At 45.3% G+C, this 25,668-nt stretch overlaps 1 protein-coding gene across 1 annotated transcript in view; it reads left to right on the plus strand.

Moving 5' to 3' along the window:
* The window catches only part of man1a1 (mannosidase, alpha, class 1A, member 1), a 131,761-nt gene that overhangs the window by 77,810 nt on the left and 28,283 nt on the right, over window positions 1-25,668 (plus strand). The window contains exon 5 of the mRNA XM_029114503.2: window positions 21,446-21,540. Coding sequence (XP_028970336.1) covers window positions 21,446-21,540 — 95 coding nt within the window. The remainder of the gene's footprint in view (window positions 1-21,445; window positions 21,541-25,668) is intronic.

Below are 25,668 nucleotides of genomic sequence, written 5' to 3' on the forward strand. Positions count from 1 at the left end.
AGGTTTTCACACACTGTTGCTGGTAAGATATAACACGGTTACCTGTATATCTTTTTTTCAAATGGAAAACCAGCATTATATCTGTCTGATATAAGGTAATTTACTCTTATTTATGGGTTATTGGATACACAGTTTACTATTATTATTTTTAACACGGTTCATTGCTGCACTTAGTTGACATGCAGGCTCTACTTGCGCGTGACGAAATGATGAGCGAGGAACAGGCAAAAAAGACAGAAATGGTGAATTTGGTTGCAAAAAGAAATTTATTGTCAATTACATGGAAATATTTTGGCTACAGAAAGGATGATGTCGACCAAAAACAGGTACTTTGTCGAGAGTGCTTTGCAATTGTTGCCTCAACACGACCAATTTGTTGGATAGTTTATGGCGGCAATGCAAATCATCTCAGTGCCGTCCAAAGTAAAAATCGATTTCGGATGCATTTGCCAGTATTACACCATACGAGAAAGGTTCCAAACGGCAGAGAGAAATAACAGATTCAATAACATTTCACGTCACCAAAGACATGGTACCAATAGACTCTGTACACCAGCGTAGTGACGAACTTCCGCTTTTGTCTAGAAGTCGGTATTGCAGTTTCCGGTTTACTCACTAATACTCATCCGCATTAGTAAACACCTGAACTCACAACAAGATGAGTGATGCTGTTGTACGGGGAAAAAAAATATATAATGTACGTGACTCATTTAAGTTTTAAGGTACAAGTGAGGCATCATTTTAATCAGGAGAATGTCCTCCTTTTTAATAAAATATTGCTTGCGCCATTCAATGACTTCAAACACTAGACTAGAAATAGTCAGAAAAGGCATTTTTTTTATATATATATATATACTTCCACGTAACGCAGGTTTAAGCGCAATTAATACCATATAGGACCAGATGTTTACTTCCTATGCCAGTTGTTATTTTTCAGTTTCATTGTGAAATGAGATTACAGTAGTAAAATAAAAGACCTGTTTTGGTGCTTTTTTGAGGCTATGGAATTTTAAGCTTCATTCAGGTTAGTAGAAGCTGAACGAAGGTTCGTTTCAATTCACTTGCTATGGGGACGCGCTAGTGTTCCAGCTCAGCCAGCGTTCTTTTGCCGTTTTTGAGGCTAGGGTGAATTTGTATGCGTTCTTTTGCGTTCTATCCTGTATTTTTTCACATTGCAACATATATTGCAGAAAAACAAAATATTGCAATGTCAGTTATTTCCAATATCATGCAACCCTACATACAACTGTAAATATTATGTTGCAATTTCTACAATAAACTGTTTTTATAGGGGAAACATTTGGGACATTTCTTTTCATTTTGCTTTATTTGTTTCATGCCGATTGCCAAGATGAAGGGATTAGTGGCGAGCTTGTGACTGATAAAACTGAAAACTCTGTAGATGCAGGGTAGGTTCTCGAAGAGATTGTCGAAAAATCCATCTGGTATGTCATCAAGCTCACAGTGAGACCCTGCCACTGCTGAGCAGAGAGAGCAGTTGCACTTGGCCAAATCAATTCTAGTAATTAATTAAATTATTCTGATGTACGTACTCTGACACAATGCCCCCTACCATTAACATGTCCATGTTTAGAGCCAGTTTAGAGAAAAATCCATAGTTTCAAGACAGGCTGGTCAAATTACATCCCTCATTTTTAAATACTGTATATTCTGTTGTGGCATCTGAAATAGCCATACACAGACCCTGACCTTGGTCTTTTGTGTCTGACTGTATATTACATGTATCACAACAACAAAACAACACGCTAAGATCAAGGAGATAAGGCCGCTCTCGAAGCAATTCTCTCATGTCATACTTTACCAGTTCTTTAAACCCCCTTCTCTTTATGCACTGTCAGTTCTTTCCTGTCTAGACAGGGCATAAAGCCCAAGAGAACAGCAGAGCAGTGAGTCAGTGTCTGAACTGTTAAGTGATGGACTTAACCAGTAACCTTGCCCAGGACAAAGGATGTAGGAGTTTCAACCAGAACTCAATAGAAGGTCTATATGATAAATCCGCCAGTCAACTGTCGCCGTGTCTAACGAGAAGAATTGGATCATTTTGGCTTTCTCCAGAAGAAAGTCGAAACGGGGAGGCTTTGAGTGTTAAAGTCTTTAATTAAATCCATAGACTAGCCTAACGTGTTCTGTCTGTGTAAAAAGCAGCGAGTTTAGCCCAATGGACCTGAGTTTTTTTCGTCCTGGATCCTTTTGAAATGACAGCAGTGCTAATGCAGCCATCTGCTTTCACAGCCCAATTCACTGCAAATGACATAAACACTGCTACGTCTGGACTGGTTCTGTTTGCTGAGGTGCTGTATTCAAGCAGCGTCAAGTCACCCCACTTAACCACAATTAACTTGCATGCAGCTCATATCTCGATCTTTTGGCTTATCAACAGTTTGACCTTGTTCAGGCATTTGTCATACTGACAGTTAATATCTCAGTTACAGTAACCTTTTCTCTGTAATTGAAGTCACTGTTCCACAGGTTTAGGTCATCAAATGATGGGATGAATGAATGGGAATGGCCCACATTCAGAATGGCCTCCTAGCTGTTGTTGAAGGTTGTGACATTGAATATGTTTGACTTGGAGCGCAATGGGGCTGATGAGAAGACAGTACATAATGACACTAGCTCCCTAGATAGTGCCTTGGACATTTTCTCCAGCCCATAACAGCCTCTTGTTACAGCCAGGGAGAGGATGGAGAAGGAAAAAAAAACTGTCAGGATGGAGCTTAGCGCGTGATAATGGCTTTCCAGTGAAGTCGAGCAGGTAATGATGAACACTGTTGCGACAGGGGGAAAGCAGCTTGACTCTGACCTCAAGTATGGATCTCACCAGCGGCAGCAGCACCACCTCCTCTACTGGGCTGATTAGGCTGTGTTTTGGCTGTGTCTGAGCGGCTCCAACTGGAACCTCCCGGTGGGGAGACGGAACAGGTGCTTATGAAGTGTTGTTCATTACTCCACGCTAACGATTAAGTCGTTAGACTATGCGTGTGTCTTTAGTAGAGGGGGAGGGAGTTGACTCCGCGTCACTGAATTCTCAATATTTTTGGATGACCTGTTGATAATCAGGAGATGTCAACTGTTATTATGACCAACTATATGGTCACTTTTTACCTATTCAGAAGTTATAATTGTTTTAATTACTGTTGTGTGGTAACACTTTCTTTGAGCCACTGGTGATAAATGTGCTATAACATTTATCGCTGCATGAATTGTGGAAAAACGTGATAGCTATTCATAACAGCTTATATGGCTCTTTAAAAGCTGCCCTTATTAATGTTTAAATGATTCCTTATGCTTTTTGCCCTAGCCTAAAGCTATCATAAGGACTCATTGTTCCTTGGAGTAAACCTAGCCTATAGACAGATGTATGCTTGAACCAAGGATTATGCTCAGTTGATAGCGTATGTAGGTGTTTCCACTAGTTCCTCGTCAGTTGTTCAATTAAACACCTTCAAGAGGTCTCTCCTCTCTTCCGTCAAGCCCACTGACCTTTACAGGACCAGACCAAAGGCCATTTTTATTCACCAATAAGATCCCAGATCTTTTTACCAAAATGTGGACCGTGAGTCCAAATTTTTTGATAAGGGCAACGTTTACATTTCTCTGATTACGCGGTACATTTACTTCTGTTTGAGTGGAACGCACATTTTGGGACGCAACCCGAGATGCTAGAGGCCACCCGCATGACCCAGACCTAGCATACCCAGACCTAGCATAAACCTACTATACCCAGACCTAGCATAGACCTACTATACCCAGACCTAGCATAGACCTACTATACCCAGACCTAGCATAGACCTACTATACCCAGACCTAGCATAACCAGACCTAGGATAGACCTACTATACCCAGACCTAGCATAGACCTACTATACCCAGACATAGCATACCCAGACCTAGCATAGACCTACTATACCCAGACCTAGCATACCCAGACCTAGCATAGACCTACTATACCCAGACCTAGGATAGACCTACTATACCCAGACCTAACATAGACCTACTATACCCAGACCTAGCATAGACCTACTATACCCAGACCTAGCATACCCAGACCTAGCATAGACCTACTATACCCAGACCTAGCATACCCAGACCTAGCATAGACCTACTATACCCAGACCTAGCATAGACTTACCATACCCAGACCTAGCATAAACCTACTATACCCAGACCTAGCATAGACCTACTATACCCAGACCTAGCATACCCAGGCCTAGCATAGACCTACTATCCCCAGACCTAGCATAGACCTACTATACCCAGGCCTACAATACCCAGACCTAGCGAAGACCTACTATACCCACACCTACCGTACGTGGACCTGATCCAAGGCTTTGCCTTTCACTCCTCATTGTGCCGTGACTAACTGGATTGTTACGGCGCTCCAGCAGCGCCGCCGGTAATGCCAGGCAACAGGGTCTGGTCCTGGAGCCTGGGAGGAGATGACGGGGGGTGGGGGACTCATTTCAGGCTGTCGCATTCCTGCCTCGATGGGGTTCAGGAGACCCCGGGTCCACTTCACACACCACAGACGACAGCATCACTTTCCACTGAGCGGATTAGTTTGGGGAAAGGGGATTAAGACGGATATCTTCAGGTTTAGCCGTATGTTTAGTAATATGCTTTATTGGTAGTAAAAAAGGGAGGGATATAAATGCATTTCCTTGCTCCTTCTGCAAGCCTAATTTTCTCCCTTTTACGAAATGTGTTTCACTTCCCATGCAGGAATAAGCCTCTCAGGAGTTTTATGGGCCTGACTATTACTTGTAAATCGGTGACATAATTTCACATCTCCAGTGAATGTGTGGCAGTGCTACGTCGGCCACAGCTGTTTCTAGTCAATGTTATAACGTTTGCTCTGAGGAGGGATTGCGGTGCGGTTTAGTTTCGATTTTGTTTTGGTTTACACCGAGGTTTCCTAACTCACATGGGGGATTTGCACCATGTTATCTAGTGTTAAATTTATTTTTGCATTCACCACAGATAGGTTAAAGGGTTATGGTCCACAATGGAAGGACCTTCTCCACCCAATCTGTCTCTCCGGTTTGGTTTGATGGGTGACAACAGTAGGGGTCAACTAGGTTTGCGCTCTGGATAATTCTGGGCGAGGTAAAATGTAACCGTGTGCATTATTTGGGTGTGGTAATTTCCTCTATGGCATTGCGGTTGGATCATGTTTGTGTCACGGCTCCTCGATTTTTATTACTATTTCTATCAGTTATTTCATGCACAACTCATTTTTGGAGGCCAGAAGGCTGTTGGCAGGAACGTTTTGTCCTGCAGGCCACCTCTTGCCGACCTCTGGCCTGCAGCCCGGCCACAGGGGCATGGAGCGAGACTGAGCCCTTTGGCCAGAGGCTGCACACCGAGGTGGAAGTGGAGTTAAAGGAGCGTGGGGCTGTGATGATGCGTGTGGCCCGACACGCTCAACGGGTGTCTGATTGTTTATCTGCTTGGACAGACGAGGGCCGCCACAGGTTCACATCAGTGCTGGCTGGGCGCATTTAATCCAGACAACAGGCCCTTTTTTATTCACCAGTAAGATCCCAGACCTTTTTACCAAAATTACCTTGTTTTGACCCTTCTTAGCATTCATCTAGAATTTGCCTTTTCAAAGATATTCTTATATTTAAAGGCCCTTTTACATTTGCTAGAGGGTTTGGGAAAACATACTTTGTTATATAGGCTAAAATATATTTCAATTCAAATTGGGAGTGCCAATTAATTAACAATTAATCTGACTCCTTTGCTGTAAAACATTATTAATCAGTGTTCAGAATTTAGTCATAAAGGTGAAAGATGTACCTAACATAGTAAAATAACAATCATATTTGAACTGAACAGTGGATTTACCTGCAGTAGTATAAGCAGTATACATTAATTAGATCCCCCTAAATGTACTAATTACTGCAAATAATGTTTGCAAACACCACTGGAGTCCTCTTACATTTGGAAAAATTCTAGTCCAACCCTGAAGAAGGCATGTTGCTGCCAAAACATCAATGTTTTTCACATTTCTTGTTAGCTAGCTTAGCATAGGGCTCTTAAATAGCTCTTTCACCCTAGAAGAGCCATTCAATCTTATCTGAGAGAAGGCATGTTTTTCACTACAGCAATCATGAAACAAGCCTGGAGATTTCCAGTCAGATTCTAGCAGGTAGCGTTGTCAGTGAGATGGCCAGGTCTGTGTGACATCCTGTGGGGCAGGCTCAGTAGAACAGACAGGGGCTCAATTCTTGACGCTGTTGAAGCCATTTCATAAAGTAGTTCACCCTGAACAGAGAACACGTTGCTGACAGAGACCCAACATGGATGCTCGAGTGGTTTCCTAACATTCTCATAGTCTGTCCTCTGGATCCTGTATGGATAGAGACACGTCACACCATCTTAAATGGGGCAGGCCAGAACAGCCTCTAATCTTGCCCCCCCCCCCCCCGTGTGATGTGCCATTTGATTTGGCTAGTGGTGAAAGCACATTATGGTGCAGGGCTTGTGCCGACAGTATCACAGTAAGCAACGAAGGCCCTATACACATTTACCAGAGGTGTTGGGACAGAATGTAAATGTACATAAAATGTAGATTAACTTCTCATTTCACACTGCAACTGAAATCACTTGACCCGACAGATGGCATAGTTACCGTTCTTGCGTCATAGCGCTGAAGTACAGTGAATGTCCCAGTGTCTGATAGCACCCTAAGCATTATGTATTTTAGCAATGAGGCACGAGGGGCTGTGGTATAATGCAAATTGGGAGTGCCAATTAATTAACACAGTCTATTAAGGAATCTGACTCCTTTGCAGTAAAAGTATATTGCAAATATACCACGGCTAAGAGCTGTTCTTAAGCATGACACAGATCGCAGAGTGCCTCGAAACAGCGCTTATCCTTGGTGTATTAACAATATACCACAAACCCCCGAGATATTGTTGGTATATTAACATTATCCCACTAACTGGCCTATAGTATAAAAGCAAAAATGTTTCCTAACCATATTACACATTTGAGAATGGAACCAAATTGGATAGAGCAACTGTTCACAAAGCATGTGCAGACTGAGGGTTCATTTATATGCATCCTGTTAAATCTAGTAGGGTGATATTGCAATGTGTTTTTGATGGCATTTTCAATGATATAGACCAGGGGTATTCAAATCTCACCCTATGAGGTCTGGAGCCTGCTTGTTTTCTGTTCCACCTAACCATTAATTGCTCCCACCTGGTGTCCAAGGTAAAAAATAAGTGCCCGATTAGAAGGTTGCAATGAAAAAATGGAGTGGAACTGGCTTCCAGGTCCAGATTTGTATTCTACTGATATAGACTGAATATGGGGCAGGGACAAGGACAAGTCTCCTTACTGGTATCAATAAAATATATTTCTCTCTAGCTGAGCATGTTGATAACTCAAGGATGTCTTTTAATTTCCTAATTTTTCCAACCTACAATTTACATTTTTCAAATATATTATGTCTATACACATCCACTGCCTTAAATGGTGGGTGTTCCTGCTGACAATCCAAACTTTTTTGGATTGTAATTTCTGGTCATTTGTTATGATTTTAGATATTTTAATACGGATAGTAATTAGTTCTTGTTCGTCGCACCGATGAAAGGCTGCCTCAGTCTGTAATCTCTGTTTAATATAAAAACACAAAAGTCAGTTCTGCAATATAAGAAAGATTCCTACACATTTCAACTGTTTTTAAAAGCATCACTCAGCTTTTGGACATTTGTTGTCGGGGCATTTGGCTTAACAAGGCAATTCTGTTGACAGTGCAGTGTCCAAAGCGTAGCTCAATGGCTTAGAGTGGGGTTACTCTCGAGAAAGCCTCATCCACATCCTCCGGAGGTAGCGATCGAGACATGAGCTTTTCAAAAGTTTACACTTCAGTTAATGCTCTCGAGACTTGATACCTGTCAAGGATCTCTTGAGTTTCTTTCAGCCTATCATGCATTTGGAAACGCACTATGGGAAGTGTTTTGCTAGCGCACTAGACCACCCATTTTAAACGCAGTGTGGGAGGGTAAGTGCGGGCCTGGTAAAAATGCCTTTCAAAGGTTCGGTTAATGTAAAACTCACAGCTTTTCCTGGTTCATAAGGATTTCTCCTATTTGACTACGTCTTTGGTATGTAGATATTCAAATATTATCTCTCCTCTTCAGGGGGACCTTGTCTTTGAAGGGATTTTGAGTCTGTCTTATGTGAGTGTGGTGGTGACTGGCTGGGCTCCCATATACAGCAACCTTGATTTTTATCTGCTCTAGCTCACGGGATTTAAAGCTAAGTTCAGTCTAGCAGAGGATCCCTTTATTCTTAAACAACACAGCAATGCAGGTAGAAGGAAGGAGACTCTGAGACACTAAACTCCACTCCGTGATCCCTGACAACGTTGTTATTAGTCCTGTACTGGGGCTGTTAGTACACTGGCCCGACTGTCCGACCTCTTAGTTATTAACTGTGCAACCTCCTCCCTTCTCAACCATCTCTGTCCACTGTCTCTGGCTGTACTAACTGTCCTAATTGGATGACTGTGGCAGAGCCGTGACAAGCTATACCCATAACCCCCGGGGGGGGGGGGGGGGGTCGTGACTAGTGCACAGCAGCGTTGGCTGTCTTTCTCCCTACACAGTATTTAGTTTAGAGCAATTAGCAATCTGTTCCGAAGCCCAGAAAGCCAGTGACAGATAGAAAACGCTTCTTACTTTCTGGCTGTTGGTTCTGTTCTCATCGTTGATCTTGTTTCGCGTCTGTTATAATGACCCCGTATACTCGACTGTTCCATGTTTCACCATACTCTACACAACACACGCATCAGCAACAGTGGTTTGACAGGGGGACGTTGGTTTGTCGTTGAGCTCACACATTGGCTGAGGCCTCCTTTAGATGAGGGTGGCTTCATCATTTAAGAAACTAATGCTATACTTTCTTATTATTTCGACAAGCCTTCGGCTTCGCTGGTTTGTTTCACTTTTCCTCAAACCCAGTGAGAGTGAAAAAGGGGCATTGCTTCTTGCCAGTAGTGCCTTTGCTACGCCCACTGCAGTTTGTTTTGCTCCACACCGTCTTCTCTGTGCTGTATTCACTACATGCTCCTACAGCTCATTCATGCTGTGCCACATTCTTCCTCCAAAATCAATCAAGTCTCGTGCAAAACTGTGCACAGCATTTTATTTTAAGACCTGCTAAGACCCCCTGCCTATCATTTCCAACCCTCTGTCTAGTCTACCTTCTCAGTTTGAGGAGGCTGATCCCACTCTTCTCCTCCTCCACTTCCTCTCGAATGTTCATAGCTTACGGATGTCTGGCAGGCAGCCAGGAGGCCTGTCGTTTTCAGGGCCTCTGACAGTACTCCTCCAGTCCGCTGTGTAACTGCTCTGTACCATTCAGGAGGAAGAAGTAAAACAGCACTCGACTGCCAGACGGATTCAGTGGGGGTCTCTGACACTCAGATGCTGCTGTGCCTTTCGGCAGGTTAAGCGTTTTGTCCTTGTCTTTTATCTCTCCGTACGTGAAGGCTGATAAGCCTCATAAGCAACGTTAATGTGCATCGCTCTGCACAGGAAATGTCGACGGGATGGAGTTGAGCAATTAAGAGTTTCCCTCGACATTGTCATCATATCAGGAAGAGATGCTATCTCAGCTGAGCTGAAAGGGATGAAGTTCAACCTGCCCCATTCTTCTTCACTCCATTATATGCTCCAGAGTTGGCGTGCTGCCTCACATTGTATTAAATTGCAACTGATGACAGCAGCCAAATAAGCCCAGGGGACTCAACGGAGAGCTAAGATCCCTAGAGCAGTTCAACATCTCACTGTTTCACTACTGCCTGCATGCTAACAGTGAACATGGACAGGCCTGCAGGGCTGCAGATATGATCTGACCTCTCTCCTCAGAGCAGCAGACAGGCAGCCATATTAACCTACCAAATATTTCAATGTTTAATATACACCATTCAAATGAAAAGGTTACAATATTACTTGGTGATTTAACCCTTCCCGGGTGGGCGCAAGTACTGATGCAGCCAAATATGTAGACATTCTTGCATTTTCCCTAAAAAAAAAAAGTAAAATATTTTCCTAAAAGCAAAGTACAGATGGTCCAGAACAGTCTAGGATCTCAGCTTAACCCTTCCTGGGACCCAACGAGTGTTGTCGTTGTCCTGCTGAATGACCCAGAACCTAAAATTGGAGACCTGGTGTTTGGACTCTGGAGTTGAACATTGGACTTTAGAACTCCTGATGATTGGATGATGTCATGATGCTTTGCACAGGATGGGGTTGTCCACAGTGCCGGCAAGGTGATTGACGAAATGTCCTCATAGTTGAAGACCAGTGTCTTTTCTTTTCTTTTTACTGGAAAGTATGAAATATTTCAGAAAGGTGCAAGGCTGGATCACTGCAAATCCCTGGTTGTGCTTCTGATGTGATTGGAGATAATTGTTTTTAAAAGTTATATGATCTCTATGAGGATCCGAAAATGGGGAATTTGGGCCATGGAGATCTAAGGACTGTCAGGCCAGGGCTGGCAACATTGTTTGGTACTGGGCTCGTTTAAAGCCCTGTAGAAAAAAAAAATCCAAAAGCCTTTGTTCTGTGTCAGCCTATTTCAAAGGTCACACTGAATGATCATCAAAGTTAAAAGAGCTGCTCCCCCTTGTGTTGTCTCTGGCTCTGAACCGACATGGCATGCTAATGTACTGTAGGCTGAAGGGAAGTATACCGGGATTCCTGGTCGCCAGTCCTGTTTTTCTGCATGCAGCAAGCGGTTTCGGTCACTCCTGTTGTGGTGACCAGCCATTGTTTAACAACTGTTTAAGAAATGCAGTCTTGGTGTGTTGAACCTAGTCTGTAGTCATGAATACCTAGGACTGTGGGGATCTCCAGAGTAACGTAACATTGTAGTCGTAACAGAACCTCCTGAGGCTGTTATGATCTTGTCCTGAATGTTAGGAAGTCTGAGGTTCTCCTGTTCAACCAGGCCAGTGATGTGGAGGAGGCACTATAAATCAGTTGTTGTTCCAGTATACAGTATTTGCCTCTTTGTTAGCTAATTTAGATATTTCTGCATAGTTTTTTGCTGTAATTCCGATTGGGCATGTTAAAGACGCGTTCATGTGATTTTGTCTTTTGCCACTGTATGTTTAAATGGTGTTGTTGCCCCATGTCCTTGAACCCACCTGCTCTTCAACTTGGAATGTAATGGATAACTGAGGGATAGTAGTGATTCTACTTATATATTATGCACATATAAACAACATGTTACACATCCAGCTCCAAATCCAGCTTCACACTACCTCACTATATTCTTTGAAAACAGCTATTGTTTCAACTATGCAAATGAACTTTGGGAGATTTCAACTATGCAAAGGAGCTCATTGATGCGTGACTAACAGGGCTACATCAGTCCTTCCAAAGGATGCCTTTTACCATTTCCACATCATAAAGTTGGTGGTGGGGTTTGTTGCAAGAAATGGCTATTGTTATTACATTTTTTTAACTATACATTTTATATTTATGGTAGCAATGACCTTTTTACAGTTTCAGAAGGTTTATCAACTACTATTAAGACCAGGGACAACATGCACCTTAGTCAATCGTGTGCTACCTTTAATTACAAAGACCAAACGGGCAGGAATCTAGGCTTGTTCATTGGCAGTGCATGGACTGTAATTCTACTTTAAGCTTTTATGTACAGTAAAAGCTTAGTTTTGACTTGAAAGCCAGTCACTGGTGTAACGCTCCGCTGTGTTCAGCCTGACTCGGGCTAGTTGGTGTTCTCACCGTGCTGCGCAAGTTTTTTCTCCGACAGCAGATAATGAATGTGTGCTGTCTCCGAGCAGGTAGCTGTGCTGTGTTCATTAGACCTTCCATCTGATTGAGTGTGAACCGGATGGGCGGCAGAGGCAGCGTGCCCCCTATAAATGGAGTGTGAGCGACGACAGTCTGTCCTTACCCAGCATGCTTTATGTCCGTAACTGGAGCGTTTGAGTCAGCGTTGTCCGCCCAGCCGTTGCAGCGTCTCCCTGGCTGGGTGAGTAGTGACATCCCAGATGTCGCCGTGGCAAACGCAGTCCTCCGAGACTGACCTGTGTTGCTCTCTGGGTAAGTGGCTGCCTTCACAACCATCTTCCCATCTCCTGTGAGGGTATTAGAGGAAGATCTTATCCCTCCCCTCTTTTGTCACCATGGTGTTGTAAGTCTCTTTTTTTTGTATGACGCTTTTTTTTTTAATAGTACAAGTGGTGCATACAGGCGGAAAGGATTGTAAGCTATTTCTATCAGCCAGTCTGGCTGGGGGAGAAAGAGGCTGGCTGAAAGCCTGAGGGAGTGTAGAAGTCAGCAAAGGACATAGGGCCAGAACCCTGCATCTATGGGATGGAGACGGCTTTCAGCAGAACACTTGTCTGTATCCCGACACAATGCTACAATCAATGTTCCTGAGGTCACCAGGGCCTGGCGGACAGGAGCTGTCCCACTGGGTGGAAGAGGTCACCAGGGCCTGGCAGACAGGAGCTGTCCCACTGGGTGGAAGAAGTCACCAGGGCCTGGCGGACAGGAGCTGTCCCACTGGGTGGAAGAGGTCACCAGGGCCTGGCAGACAGGAGCTATCCCACTGGGTGGAAGAGGTCACCAGGGCCTGGCGGACAGGAGCTGTCCCACTGGGTGGAAGAGGTCACCAGGGCCTGGCGGACAGGAGCTGTCCCACTGGGTGGAAGAGGTCACCAGGGCCTGGCGGACAGGAGCTATCCCACTGGGTGGAAGAGGTCACCAGGGCCTGGCGGACAGGAGCTGTCCCACTGGGGGGAAGAGGTCACCAGGGCCTGGCGGACAAGAGCTGTCCCACTGGGTGGAAGAGGTCACCAGGGCCTGGCGGACAAGAGCTGTCCCACTGGGTGGAAGAGGTCACCAGGGCCTGGCAGACAGGAGCTGTCCCACTGGGTGGAAGAGGTCACCAGGGCCTGGCGGACAAGAGCTGTCCCACTGGGTGGAAGAGGTCACCAGGGCCTGGCGGACAGGACCTGTCCCACTGGGTGGAAGAGGTCACCAGGGCCTGGCGGACAGGAGCTGTCCCACTGGGTGGAAGAGGTCACCAGGGCCTGGCGGACAAGAGCTGTCCCACTGGGTGGAAGAGGTCACCAGGGCCTGGCGGACAGGAGCTGTCCCACTGGCTGCTCCCACTGCTACCTGATGCCCACAGGCTGGTCCAGCCAAACAAATAACCAACGATGCTGACCCTGTCTGTATTCTTCTTTTTATTTTCTGCCTCTCATTCTCCATCTCGATAATCCCTCTCACTCATTCATTTTCATTATTTAGCCTGCATTTCTATTGCTAGCAAGTCAAGGATCGTACTATTTTTGTCACAGCATTAAATAAAAGAAGCACAAGCCTTCATGGTTACACATACTGACTACAGAATGCAAAAATAAAGTAAAGACCTAGTCTTTTCCATTATTAAGGTTTTCATTCAAGACATCAAAACAGCTTTTCTGCATGAATGTGATATTGCAGGGATCTGGTAAGCCTGTAGTTCTGTGACATTTTGACACTGTCCCCTCTGCCTTGGACTCATTATATAGAGAGTGCTACATAGGCCTAAATGACAGATCAGCCCATTTGTTGAACATCTTACACATTTTATTTAGCATTTGTCCTCTGTGGTATTGATTTTTGTCAAGCTTTTCCACTGACACATTTTTGGTATTGAATAGAAGAAGGCTTACCAGTAGCACAACTGGCAACTCCATATTTGTTGTGTATTTCAAGGTCCTGTGTGCACTTGTAATCACAGCCTTTGAATTTATGCCAAGTTTGGTTATGTATGTAGGTACAATACACACTAAAGCTGAGCATTGGTTATTGATTATACAAATAGCTGAGAAGGCCATAAGGAAGAATTTCATATAATTTTACAGTTCAATTACCGCACCATCATATACATAATGCATTACAATTGACTGGGTGTCTTGCCATTATTTATCCCTGTGAAAAGGGAGTTTGATAGATCTCTCTCCACACCTCTCCTTCCTTCTACCGCTTTCGTTACATCTCTCCGTCTCTCCGTTTCTCTGTGTTCTTTTCCGCCCTCCTTCCGTGTGCAGAAACAAAAGGCCCTGAGTGAGTCTAAGGAGAGTATGGCCAGATAGTCTGTCAGTCTGCCCGTCTCCCCAGCTCCTCTGATCCAACCTGCTTCATTGCTCCTGACAGGGGGTCCCTGGCGAGACACGGAGCACTCACACTACACGAGTAAAGAGATACACACCCTCGCTCTCTCTCTCTCTCTCCCCCTATCCCCATCCAGCAGTGTCCTATCTCACGGTCGCTTGTTTCCATCTGAATGGCAACACAGACCAACACGACGCGGCTCATGAGTGACTCCCCTTTACAGACTGTACAATACACCTGCCAAAATACCGGGCGTTTTCTGCCCGGGCGATAGCTGGAGTGAATGATGAGGTGTGTTCATGTAGCCTGCAGGCTCCTCCTCCCTGATCTATTGCCGGGTGTCTTCCTGCCGTGTCCATCATTTGTGTGGCTGCCTGGGTAATCGTGACTGACCCCGGTGCCGCGTTCCACTTGGATCGTGCACGTGTAACCCTCGCTCTGTTTCACAAGTCATGAACCGCGTTCCTGGAGAACTGCCGTCCTCTAGGTCTTCAGTCCTAATCTGCAGCAATCCATTCTAATAATTCATCAGCTGATAAGCTGATTTAGGTTTGCTCTACTGAGGTGGAGTGAAAGCGGTCAGTGTAGGTCTCCAGGAAGTGCTCTTTTACCTAGCTACCGCTTGTTTATCTCACCACGGTTGCCGGCACGATGGTTCCGGCCGTGTCACCGCAGGTACGGCACATAATAAAGACTTCTGCCAACTCGACTCCTGGATGAATCAGTTATTCCTCACCTGCCTGTTATGGCACATTGCATGCCTCTCACAGTCACCCGGACATTCTTGGAGAGAATTAATGAATTAATTAAAGAAAACGCACTGACGACTGAAATGCAATTATCTCTGAGAGTCACGGCAGCACTTTGCCAGAATCAAATCAATACAAGCTAACAAGTCAGGGACGATAATGGCCTTGGTGTTTTCTCCCTTGTCCTGTTAGCCATTTGGTAACTGGGGTGTAATTGATGAGGAGCACACGGGAAAGTGATATGTGTTGCCTGGTGTTGTGTAACAGAGTCTGCGATGGACTGGCAAAGGGCAGATCTCCCTTTCCTCTTTCCCAGCATATGCCTTTTATTAGCTGGACACCCAGGGCCCAGGGAATATCAGTCTCTCCTCCTCCATGGATCTGTTTCAATCCAGGCTTTTAGAGGATATCTCCTCACTGCTGGCTTCAATTTACAGATAATGTTCTTGTGTGCGAGTGGTGCCTTGCATTCAGCAGATTTGAGCCAGTTCCCCTCCTGCAGAATTAGGCTATAGACCAGGGTTTTCTCCCTCTCCCTCCGGCTGTCTTGTGTTTGGTTGTTTACCGCCATCCTCTCCCTCAGGAAGAGGGCATCTTCTGCATTGTTGTTTAGGCTTCTTTTTTTCCGAGGGAGAGGACCTAAGCACTGTGGCCGGTTAGTTTTTTTCAGGCATGTTTTCCATCTCCAACAACTATTCCTCTCCTCCCGCACACAAGTGGATGATCCCGGCTCATCCCGGCATTATGTAGATGACTTTGGGATGGGAACGTTGTGATGCTGGGAGCAGTTTATCACTCTGTGGTGACTCTAAATGGACCGCAGCTCACTTCCTCCTCCCCCCACTTCCTGTCCGCTGGGCCCGGCGTCCTAGGCTCTCAGGCACAGACAGTCGTTCTTCTTGCCTCCAGAGTGGCAGCTGGGAAACTGTGTTTTCGGGTCCTCAGTGTGATCGTCAAGAGGCAGCCGGGCCCCAGCAGCTCAGCCCTCCCCTCTAGTCCAGTCCAGTCCAGATTGCGCCGACCACTAAGCCCTCCTGCTCCGCTGTGATTGGACGTCCTTGTCTCCTCTACGTGCCTTTCGTCCAGCTGCAGCAGAGGCCTCTTTTAACACATACACACACACACACACACACACACCCCAACATAGTTTTTTCGTACTGCCTGGAGTGTGCCTCTAGACCGCAGTGTGAAAGCCTGACGGTACTGCACTTAAGCCACACATCTGGGCCCTGGTCCGCCTCTGTCAGGGCTTGAACTGCCCGCTTGGTCTTTTGAGTAGATTGGGATAATGGAGGTTAAGGAGGCCAAGGCTATCAGCTCCCGTCCCATTCCGCAGGCTATATGATATGTAAAAGGACATATCAAAGGAACTCACTTGCAATATAGAATTCAACGTTTTGCTGCACCTGGCTTTTTCTCCTGGTTTCCTGGTGTTCCTGTAAATGCACCCAAGTCTGATGCTGGTTTTCTGTTGTCTCATTCGGTTTCTCTCTGCCTCTCTCTTCCATATCTCTCTCTGCCTCTACCTTATCTCCCTCTGCCTCTATCTGCCTCTCTCTCCTCTCCTGCTTCTCTCTTTCAGCGTCTCACAGCTGTAGATGTTTTGTTCTGATGCTATGAGGGAGGTAGGGGAAGGCTCTTACAGCAACTTGTATAACAGATAAATCCCCGCAAATGAGTTCTGTAATCGACTTAAGTTTCACAAAGGTTTTCTACTTCACCCGTGGCTTCATCTAGTATGGTTGGCATAGCAGAGTGGCGCAAACTACAAACAGCACCCAGTCAGCTTAAAGCACAGACACACTGTTCTTCAGTTCTCAGTTTCTTTGGTTCAATCAGGCTGCTTAATCTGAGGCCTTGTGGATGCCAGGTGAGAGATGACCACTGGGCAGTTTGGAGCCCCTGCAGACTGGGGGACCCCTCCACTCACACACACTCTAATCCGTCCTCAAGCTCTTTGATAACTTGGAAAATCTACTGTTGAGAGCACAGTCAAACAGGGAGCCCCTAACCTGATCTCCAAGTCATCAGTGGTGTTAACATATTCAGAGTTCTTAATTGATGCAGAGGACCCATGGTGAGTGCACCAGATCCATGCAAAATCAGTGGATTCATCTGTAATCTGTTAAGTTCTCAGGCACTTCTTTTCTTTCTAAAGTGACAGTTTTGCTTTGATCTTTCAAGCCATGATTTCCCAATTCATCTGAAAGTCACAGTTCTGTCCAGAGGCCTATTCAAATGTTGTTCTCCTCAATCCTTAGGGGGGACAGAAACGCAATGAGTCATTCACTGGAAGTAAACTGGAAACTTGCACTCTGGTAAACAATGTGCTTGGATTTATTCCGTAATGCAATTTGACCTCCTCTGGCCTGTTTTTTTATTTATTTATTTATTTATGTATTTTTTGCTGCTTAATGTGATTTGATTGGACAAAGCTGCTCGTTCTCAACAATTAATTTTTCCCAACCAATTTCACAATGTAGCCTGCTGATTGCATGTTGACCGACCACTCTGTCTGATGAGCTGATTAGGGATCCAGTCAGGATGACGATGCCATTGTCTTGTCAACGTCACTCACAATGGAAGCCTGTTCTTTCATCTGCTGGAGTCTACCAATGGAGACTGGACACCTGGTGAGCTTTCAGAAGCTCTCGTAACAACACCACACACCCCTGAATCGGTCCGTAGAGTGAATCCAGTGAAACAACGACAGTCGGTTCTTGAATCGAATCCGCATGGTATGGAACAGTAGCCACAGTGAAGTCAAATTCCTATTGTGCCGTTCTGTGCCACCGTACAGCTTGGCACTGCCTACCTGGCGTCTTCTTCCCGGGACTTATCCAGGGATGGCTGGGTCACGGGAGATGTCTGGGTCTGGGTCAATCTATAGGTGCCAGCGACCTGTCTGGTTCTTCCCCACAGATGTGTGGAGTAATTTGGGCTGGGTCCCGTGAGGCGGCCCAGTCACCTCGGGCCCAGAACTATAATTCATCTTATTTAGTGGCATGTCCAGTCTCCTCCCACAACCTCCTCCCACCGCCCCAAAGCACTGGATCCGTTAGCCTGGCTCCCAGTCACAGACACATAGCCTGGTTTGCACTCTACATGGCTCTCTCCGTACCTCTCCCTCTTTCTTCCTCTTTTCCTTCCCTCTGCGCTCTCTCTCTTCCCCTACCTCTTGCCATCTCTCTTCTTACCCCTCCCTCTCGTTCTCTCTCTCTGCCTGTCTCTACACAGGGGCTTTGTCCTCCTCAGTTCTAAATGACTTGCTAGAGGACAAATAAAATGGCCCTATTGCTGTAATAGTTTGGGCACAAGTTGTCTTCCTTTTTACTACTTTCACCTCCACAACTTCAGAGCTGCTTTCATCTGTTCCGCCATTTATTCCCTTGACCTGATTCGTCCAGCTTCAGTTCAGCCTGCAAAAAACACCAGCGTTGCTGAATTTGTATCCCACTTCAGATTTGAGCTTTTCCTATCAGCAGTTAATCATTATTCAAACTTACTGGAGTATGATCTATGATTATCGTCTTCAGTTACCAATATTATCCGGCATTCATCTTGCTTGGCTAGGTTGTTTCGGGTTGCCGATAATTTGATTGCTTATTAAACCTTGTTGACAGTTTGCTTGATGACTAGATGAGGTTTTGGTTTATTTCTTCTCCCGTGTTCTGGCATTATTAAAGGCATTCATCACACACAGCATCTAGATAAACAGGAGGTCTCCAGTACCAACCTGTGTATACGTGCCGACCCAGGTGAGATGGTTTGATGTTTGCGTGCTCCAGATTACCTTCAGAACCTCGGAAGCAGACCATAAAAGCCCGATGTAATAAGACCGGACTCCTGGAGGCTGACTCAGGCCAGCGAGAGTAGACAGACAGCCGAGGGCTCGTCGCGACTAGTGGGTGTGGGGCTGCCACACAGACCGGCACTGTGGATGTAGTGGATCAAATGAACGGCTCTGACCTCCACCAACTCCTGGTACACAGCGGGACACATGGGGACTATTTGCTGGCTGACACACGGCCTCACTAGGTGTGTTGTCTGTATTTGAACAAGCCTTAGCAGGCGCCCAGTGGATGAAAGGACGAAAGACATCGCAATGAGATCACCCCGCTGTGATGTCACCATGGCTCCGCCTGTATCGACTTGGCTCCTGAAAAGCTTTTCAAAAGGTCTCCTAGTCTTTGGACGTCTAGCTCTGCTTTGTAAGACACACTCCGTTAAATGCCTTTTACCAGACCAAATTGTGCTGTCTGTCAACAGGGCGACCAGTTGGAGTTTCCTTCACGTCCTCGCTTATTGTGCAGGCGTTTGGTGGTGAGACGTATTCCTTATTGAGCTGCTGGTACCCAAGGGGACCATTCTTTATGGCTCCTACCCTTTCTCCTTCATTATCTGGCGTATGCCATTTTACAACTTCATAAAAGAGAGAAAATCTTTTCACATCATTTGGGTTAGTATGATGCTGCATGGCAAAGGTCTCCACTGACACCCCTGATTGATGCCAGTTGGCGACGTCTCTGCATATCCAAGAGGAATTCTCCCTGCTCTCACAATGCTGTTCTTCACAGCCGCTCCGGGCCAGCCTTGACAGCTCAATAGAACCAGTACAGCTGGGGCTAGCAACAGGCGGACAGCTAACCCAATCTGACCTGACAGTAATTCTACGACACTGTATTTTAAACGACAAATAAAACATGGAGTCGTGATGCAGACATTTTGCAAAATCTATTTCGGCGAAGAAGGAAGGTTGCCCACCTGAATAATGAGAAAGTTGCATTTTAATGCTGGAACAGAGAGGGAGAGTGTGCTGATCAATAAGGCAAACAGCAAACCACTATGTTGAGCTAGAAACCTAAAGCAGGAGACAGCTTTTAAGTTCTGAAACATGGCTTTATAGTTCTGGATCGTTCTGTATTGGCTTTATAGTTCTGGATCTTGAAGTCCGCAGTAAGCTTTGTAGTTCTGTAACATGTAGCAACATGAATTGTGTTATCAGAGACTGACAGTGGATGGGGCTATTTTACCTGTGGTTAACTTAATTCCTTTATTATTAAATGAATAAAGGATCCTGGTTTTATAACAATGCTGAGGGTGATGCCTTACCATAGAGAAAAGCTTTAAAATACCTGCTCTAAACAAGTCTCTGAAGTGTGTTATGTTTTTGTCTCGTCCCTTGGATTTTCTGAAGCAGCGCTATGGCTTTCTGGATCCCAGGAGGCAAAACAGACTGCTATTCTCTTTTCTGAAATGAAGAGACATTTCAATCCAAGCCTCTTTATGGGAAGAGCATGTAATCTCGTAATAATTCTGGTTAAATTAAGCAATAAACAGAGTATCCGTCTTATATTTCGGTTGGGGCTGTAAAGATGACTGTGCAAGGTAGGCTCCCACGATTCACTGATTAAGGATGTCTACATACAAATAACATTAATCTGTTCTGTTGCAAAAAGACACTGTGATTGGACTTTCTAGAGATATTGTGAGAGTGCAAAATTCTGTGTCCATTCTTCTCTGAAACTTAGCATTTTATCTTCATTGCGAACACATTTTCTCCATCCAATGAACTGAAGTAAAAATGTCTTTATTTTTTTTATCGGGCTTGTTAGTGTAATTACGTAAAACGTTGTCGCTGTCATTGAATTGATTATATACAACTGATGTGTGTTTAACATTTGGTTCAATTTGCAGCACACAGGGTATTCATTGTGCTGGTATTATGCTTGATGCCCACCAGCTATTACCCCATAAAGGTCTAACCTGTTTGCCCAACCCTGTTGTACAGGAACAGGATTTCACTGCTAAAATGATAAGAACACGGAGATGTCTGCAGCTTTCTGTTTGTTACATTGGCTCCCCCATCCAGCAGCTACATTCATACATGCAGCACTCTCTTATGCTGTGTTTTGTCGCACCCTGAGCACTTATCCGGAGAGCCAGAGTATCTGAATAACATTCAAATTATTGACTGCGGCATCGCCGACCTCCAGAGCCTTCATAGGGAATGTATTTATTCTACATTAGTATTCCTACAGTATGGAATAATTTCAGGACTAAACAAAGAATGGAAGTGTGTGTGTGTGTGTGTGTGTGTGTGTGCCTTCCATATCCCCCTGTCATTGTGTGTTAGCGTCGTTTTATGAGATATTGTAAAGCACTGGTGACATTTTGCCGTCTCTGATGTGATCTGAAGGGGTTGATAGATACCCCGGCGGGGGGGGGGGGGAGGCCTGGATGGTGAGACGAAGGGAGGGGCCAGAGGCCGTGCGGGGTGTGTAGGAAGACCTCAGACGTCCTCTGCCCATATCTGATTGGCTCAGGCCGCTGGAGGGAGAAAACAGGAAGTAGGGCTATGCTGCATGGGAGATAAAAGGTCCGCGTGACAGGAAGAGCCCTTTGGCCATCAGGGCCCCGCTCCTGTTCCCTCAGGAATCCGACAGGATTTAGAAAAGGACAGGGAGACGTTGTTTTTCCTGACGCGCCTCCCTTTTCTGTCTCTGTTTGGCAGGTGTTCAGGAAGAAGGCCATAGAACTGGGGGAGAAGCTGTTGCCTGCATTTAAAACCCCGACAGGCATCCCGTGGGCCCTCCTAAACCTGAAGAGGTGAGTTGTGCTCACACTGCACCCGTCTGTCGGACCAGATCCACCCAGTCTGCTCACAGCCTCAGATCATTATTTTATATCACTCGCTGTTCCCTGTACTGAAGCGCCACTCGTCAGAAATCAGAACAGGTCATTACCTTGACCTTGACAAAATCGAACACGTCTGCTGAGCACCTTGAAGAACCCGCTCACTCACTCTGCTGTGTTCACAGGGGTAAAGACCAAAAGCCTTTAAAGGTTCCCCTCACCCACCCTCCCTCTTGTTTCCTCCGGTTGCGTTAACTAGACAGACTATTGCAAATACTTCTGTCTCTCCACCGCTTTGAAATGTTCTCCACTGTGATTTGATTGCATTGTGGCTGGCACATAAAAGCACAGTACTTTGGCGAAGCGGGCCTCGGCTTGGTTTATTCCATTCCCCTTGCTGACAGAATTGAGGAATGATGTTTGTGTATAGATGTTCAAGGCTCTGTCATTAATAAGTCCTTTTTTTTTTGCCAGCACTTTGGACCTTGACATACTTCAGCCTATTTGTATAACTATGCCCTCACGTAATCCCAGCCTGCCTCTAGATTCTTATTCTGTCTCCATCCTACTCTGAATGGCCCCTGCTCAGCATATTTACTACAGCACCCAGGGCTGAAAAGGCTACTTTCCTGCTCCAAGAGGAAACTTTTTCAGAACAATACCGGCCTGACAAGGTCAAGAGTTAGGGTAAGATAATACTGGCCCAGATAACAAATCTGAAGTGACAGTTTTTCTTGGATTGTCCCTCCTCCTGGACATCTTGTTCCACTCGCTACCTCGGTTGCTGCCCTGGCCCTTGTCGTAGCCCCCTGGGGGGGGGCAAGGTTAGCCGCCCACGATCCTCAAAACAAGTCAGAATGGAGCCTGGACAACAGAAGGTCAGCAGCTACTCTGCAGGGACAATCCTTTTGGGGGATTTGTATTAGGTTTGGAAATTCCCGGTGTGTAAAAGCAGCGGCAGGCCTTGAAATTGAAAGACGAGAGGAAAAAGAGGGAAAGGGGGAGGTGGACAGGGGGACAGGGGAATGGGGTGCTAGTGGCTTTGCTCAGCCATGTGAAGATACAGGTTCTCTGTTATGTCCTGTAGGCTGCAGGCTGTGTAGCGTGCTCCACCTCCTCAGTCCTTATTTATACACCACCCTCGCACACAAACTTCCTGCTCAAAGCAAATCCAAGAGCAGAGAGAGACGTCAGGGGGGATCATGGGTCACTCACCAACAAATACCACAGACGCTGAACATATGTTTCTTACCTTTAGATGTTTTACGTTATCTTCTCTCACATACCTACACACAGCAAGGAGGTTGAAAGATATCTTGTGTCATTTCACTGAATGGCTCAAGTCAAGCACTATCCCCATTAAATTGTGGGGGGACCACATGAATACATTGCTCAGATATTTCCCTGGCTAGACCACAGCCCAGTTTGTCAGATATTAATTAAAATCCTGGTTGTCATGGAGATGGCCATGCGGGGTGGGTGAGGGCCCGCCTACGTCTGGCCCTCACCCACCCAGGGGCCCCCAGGGACCTCAACAGATTGGTGGCAATTGAGAATTTACCCGCGCCATTGAACCATAACTGGGTTGGCTCAGAGCTCAGCAGACCTAAACGCTGATGTAATTTCTGATATGGAGATGCTGAAGCATAGAAGCGAGTAAACTGGATTGCTTTTTGATATGGGAAAAGGGAATAGGTTTGCCAGAGAATGCAAGTTAATGCAGAGCTGGCATAATCTGTTTCCCGTCTCTAGACTACAAGAACAGGTCCGTAGCAGTAGCCAGCACCTCCATACATTGTCAGTTAGCAGTGATGTTTGTCAGCCGGAGACAGGTTAGCAGAGACAGGTTAGCCCTCCCACTCATTCCCTCTCATTAGCGTAACGGCTAACAAGGCCGACGCTGTGTGCTGTCAAAATCCTCTTGGTTAGTTTGTGACTCATTTCCTTGTTGGACGTTATGTCTGGCTGGCCCCCTTCGCTCTGTTTCTCATTGATTTATTTTGCTGATGCTTGTTAAGCCTTAAAGGAGTCCTTCTGGGAAGTTTTGGAGTGTAAACTGTTTTCTCCTGTATGTTGTGAAGTCAGTAGCTGTTTTTGCTACACCTGCCATGTCTTGGGGTCTGAAGGTTCCTTTAAGAACCATTTGAAAAACCTTTTGGAATAGATTTTTGAAAGGGTAGGTTGTTCATATGGTTGTTTTAGTAACAAAGTATAAATAGATTTTTTAAAAGAACATTTGACATTTTTACTTGAGAACTTATAGGGGTTCCACCGTTTCAACAGTTTCAAAGTCAAGGGTACTCCAAGAACCTTTTATTTTTAGAGTGTATGGTGACAAACATAAAAAAATTAAAAAATGCATGCCTAAACTATACTCAAAAACGCACCATAGGCCTAATGGCCACCAACCAAGCCCAGCAGCCTCATGTGTTTTTCAAGCTGGCATTCTGATGGTGAATCCTCTTATTGGCTGTGCCATTAACATTGCCAGGTGCTAAAAGTGAACTTTGTTTAATTTGAGGCACTTGATGTGCTGCCTTCTACCTCTCCCTATTACTCATTGGTTTTACCAAGCATACTAACCCACATGGGGCATTAAAAAACAAGCAGAGATTAGTCAAACTAATTAAACACCATCTTGCCTCCATGTTGTCTGTGGTTTAATCCTTAGAGTAGAGAATCACAAATATTTTTAATGACTCTTGAGTCAACATTTTACAAAGATCTAGCAAAATATACAGACTGTGTATTTAATGTAAAAAGGACAGCAACAGCGAGTTATCTATGTTTTTTACTTGTCTGGTGGAGACAGAATATCATCTTGGGCACAATGATAGCTCCTCACCTGTAACTGGTTTAGTCAGGGTGTAATGCTAAACTTCCCACCTTCTCCATCAAGTAAAGGGAAACATGCCAATATAGATTTTTCATAAATGTTTGAACTTTTATACTATTCCATCACATGCTTATTGGAGAGATGAAATATACAGTGTAAATACTATAGCTGCCAAACTATGACACTTGACAACCGAAATCCTGAACTCTTTGATAAAGAAATTCTCCAAACCAGAAACTGGTCATGAAGCAAAACCATCAAATTCACTGCCCTGCACCCAGGTACTTTGCTTTTGCCGTCTTGGAAAAGATCCAAAGGACATCCTGTGACCCTCATCCTCTATCTGAGAGACAAGCTCCTTTCAGTAGGGTCATTACTGTTCTGTGCCGACAGGAAGTCATACAGACACAGGCAGTTTTCTCCTTTTCCACTCAGAGAACACTGATGTTTGAGCCAAGTGACTTTGAAGGTTTTAGAATATCATTCCCAAGAGTTTAAGTCAAGGGAACTGAATGGCGGAAAAGACGTACAACTCTTTGAACCACCCCTTTTAATGAGTGAAACAAAAAAATAGTCAGTGTGTTCAGTCTCACCTTAACACTGACGGGATGTCAATATTTATATCCTAGTTTACGTCCTGGTTGTCTGACAGCCGTTTGGTCTTAAACAGAAACAAGATCCCTGACACCTCGACAAACACACAAGTGTTGCAATTAGCTCAGACCCTTTGTGTTAAACAGTTAAATAGGTTTTCAAAAGCCGCATATCGGGGAAAGGATATTTCCAGCCCTTTTCAACACAGATGAAACCTACGGAATTTCTAAACCCCCGCTCGAACATCATCGGTCCGCTCAGAAGAGTGAGCTCACCTCAGATTCTGACGTTAATTGCGGTAGTCTGCTGAGGTAGATAGTGAAGCCCTGGTCATGCAGAGCAGAGTGACACGGTGAACGTTCACCCTATTAGTGTTTTTAATGAGGAGGCGGGCCTGATACGGAGGCTTTCAGGCTACTTCTGCGCTATGCACATCCAGCGTATTAAGGATGGAAGGAACCAGGGCTGATGGGAGCATACATAAACAATTGATTTTAATTACTCTGAGCAGCCGGCCACAACCTTGGCCCAGATAAAGCCCGGCTGGCAACCCGTGGGAGCTTTGTGAAAACACGCCCTCTCTCTCCTTTTTTTCTCTTTTATTCTGTCTACCCTTTTTCTCCCGATCCATAGTCCGCTACTTTTATTCTTCTTTTCCTCTGTCAGCCTCC

Source organism: Esox lucius, chromosome 18 (genome assembly GCF_011004845.1).
Source record: "Esox lucius isolate fEsoLuc1 chromosome 18, fEsoLuc1.pri, whole genome shotgun sequence".
Taxonomy (NCBI): Eukaryota; Metazoa; Chordata; class Actinopteri; order Esociformes; family Esocidae; genus Esox; species Esox lucius.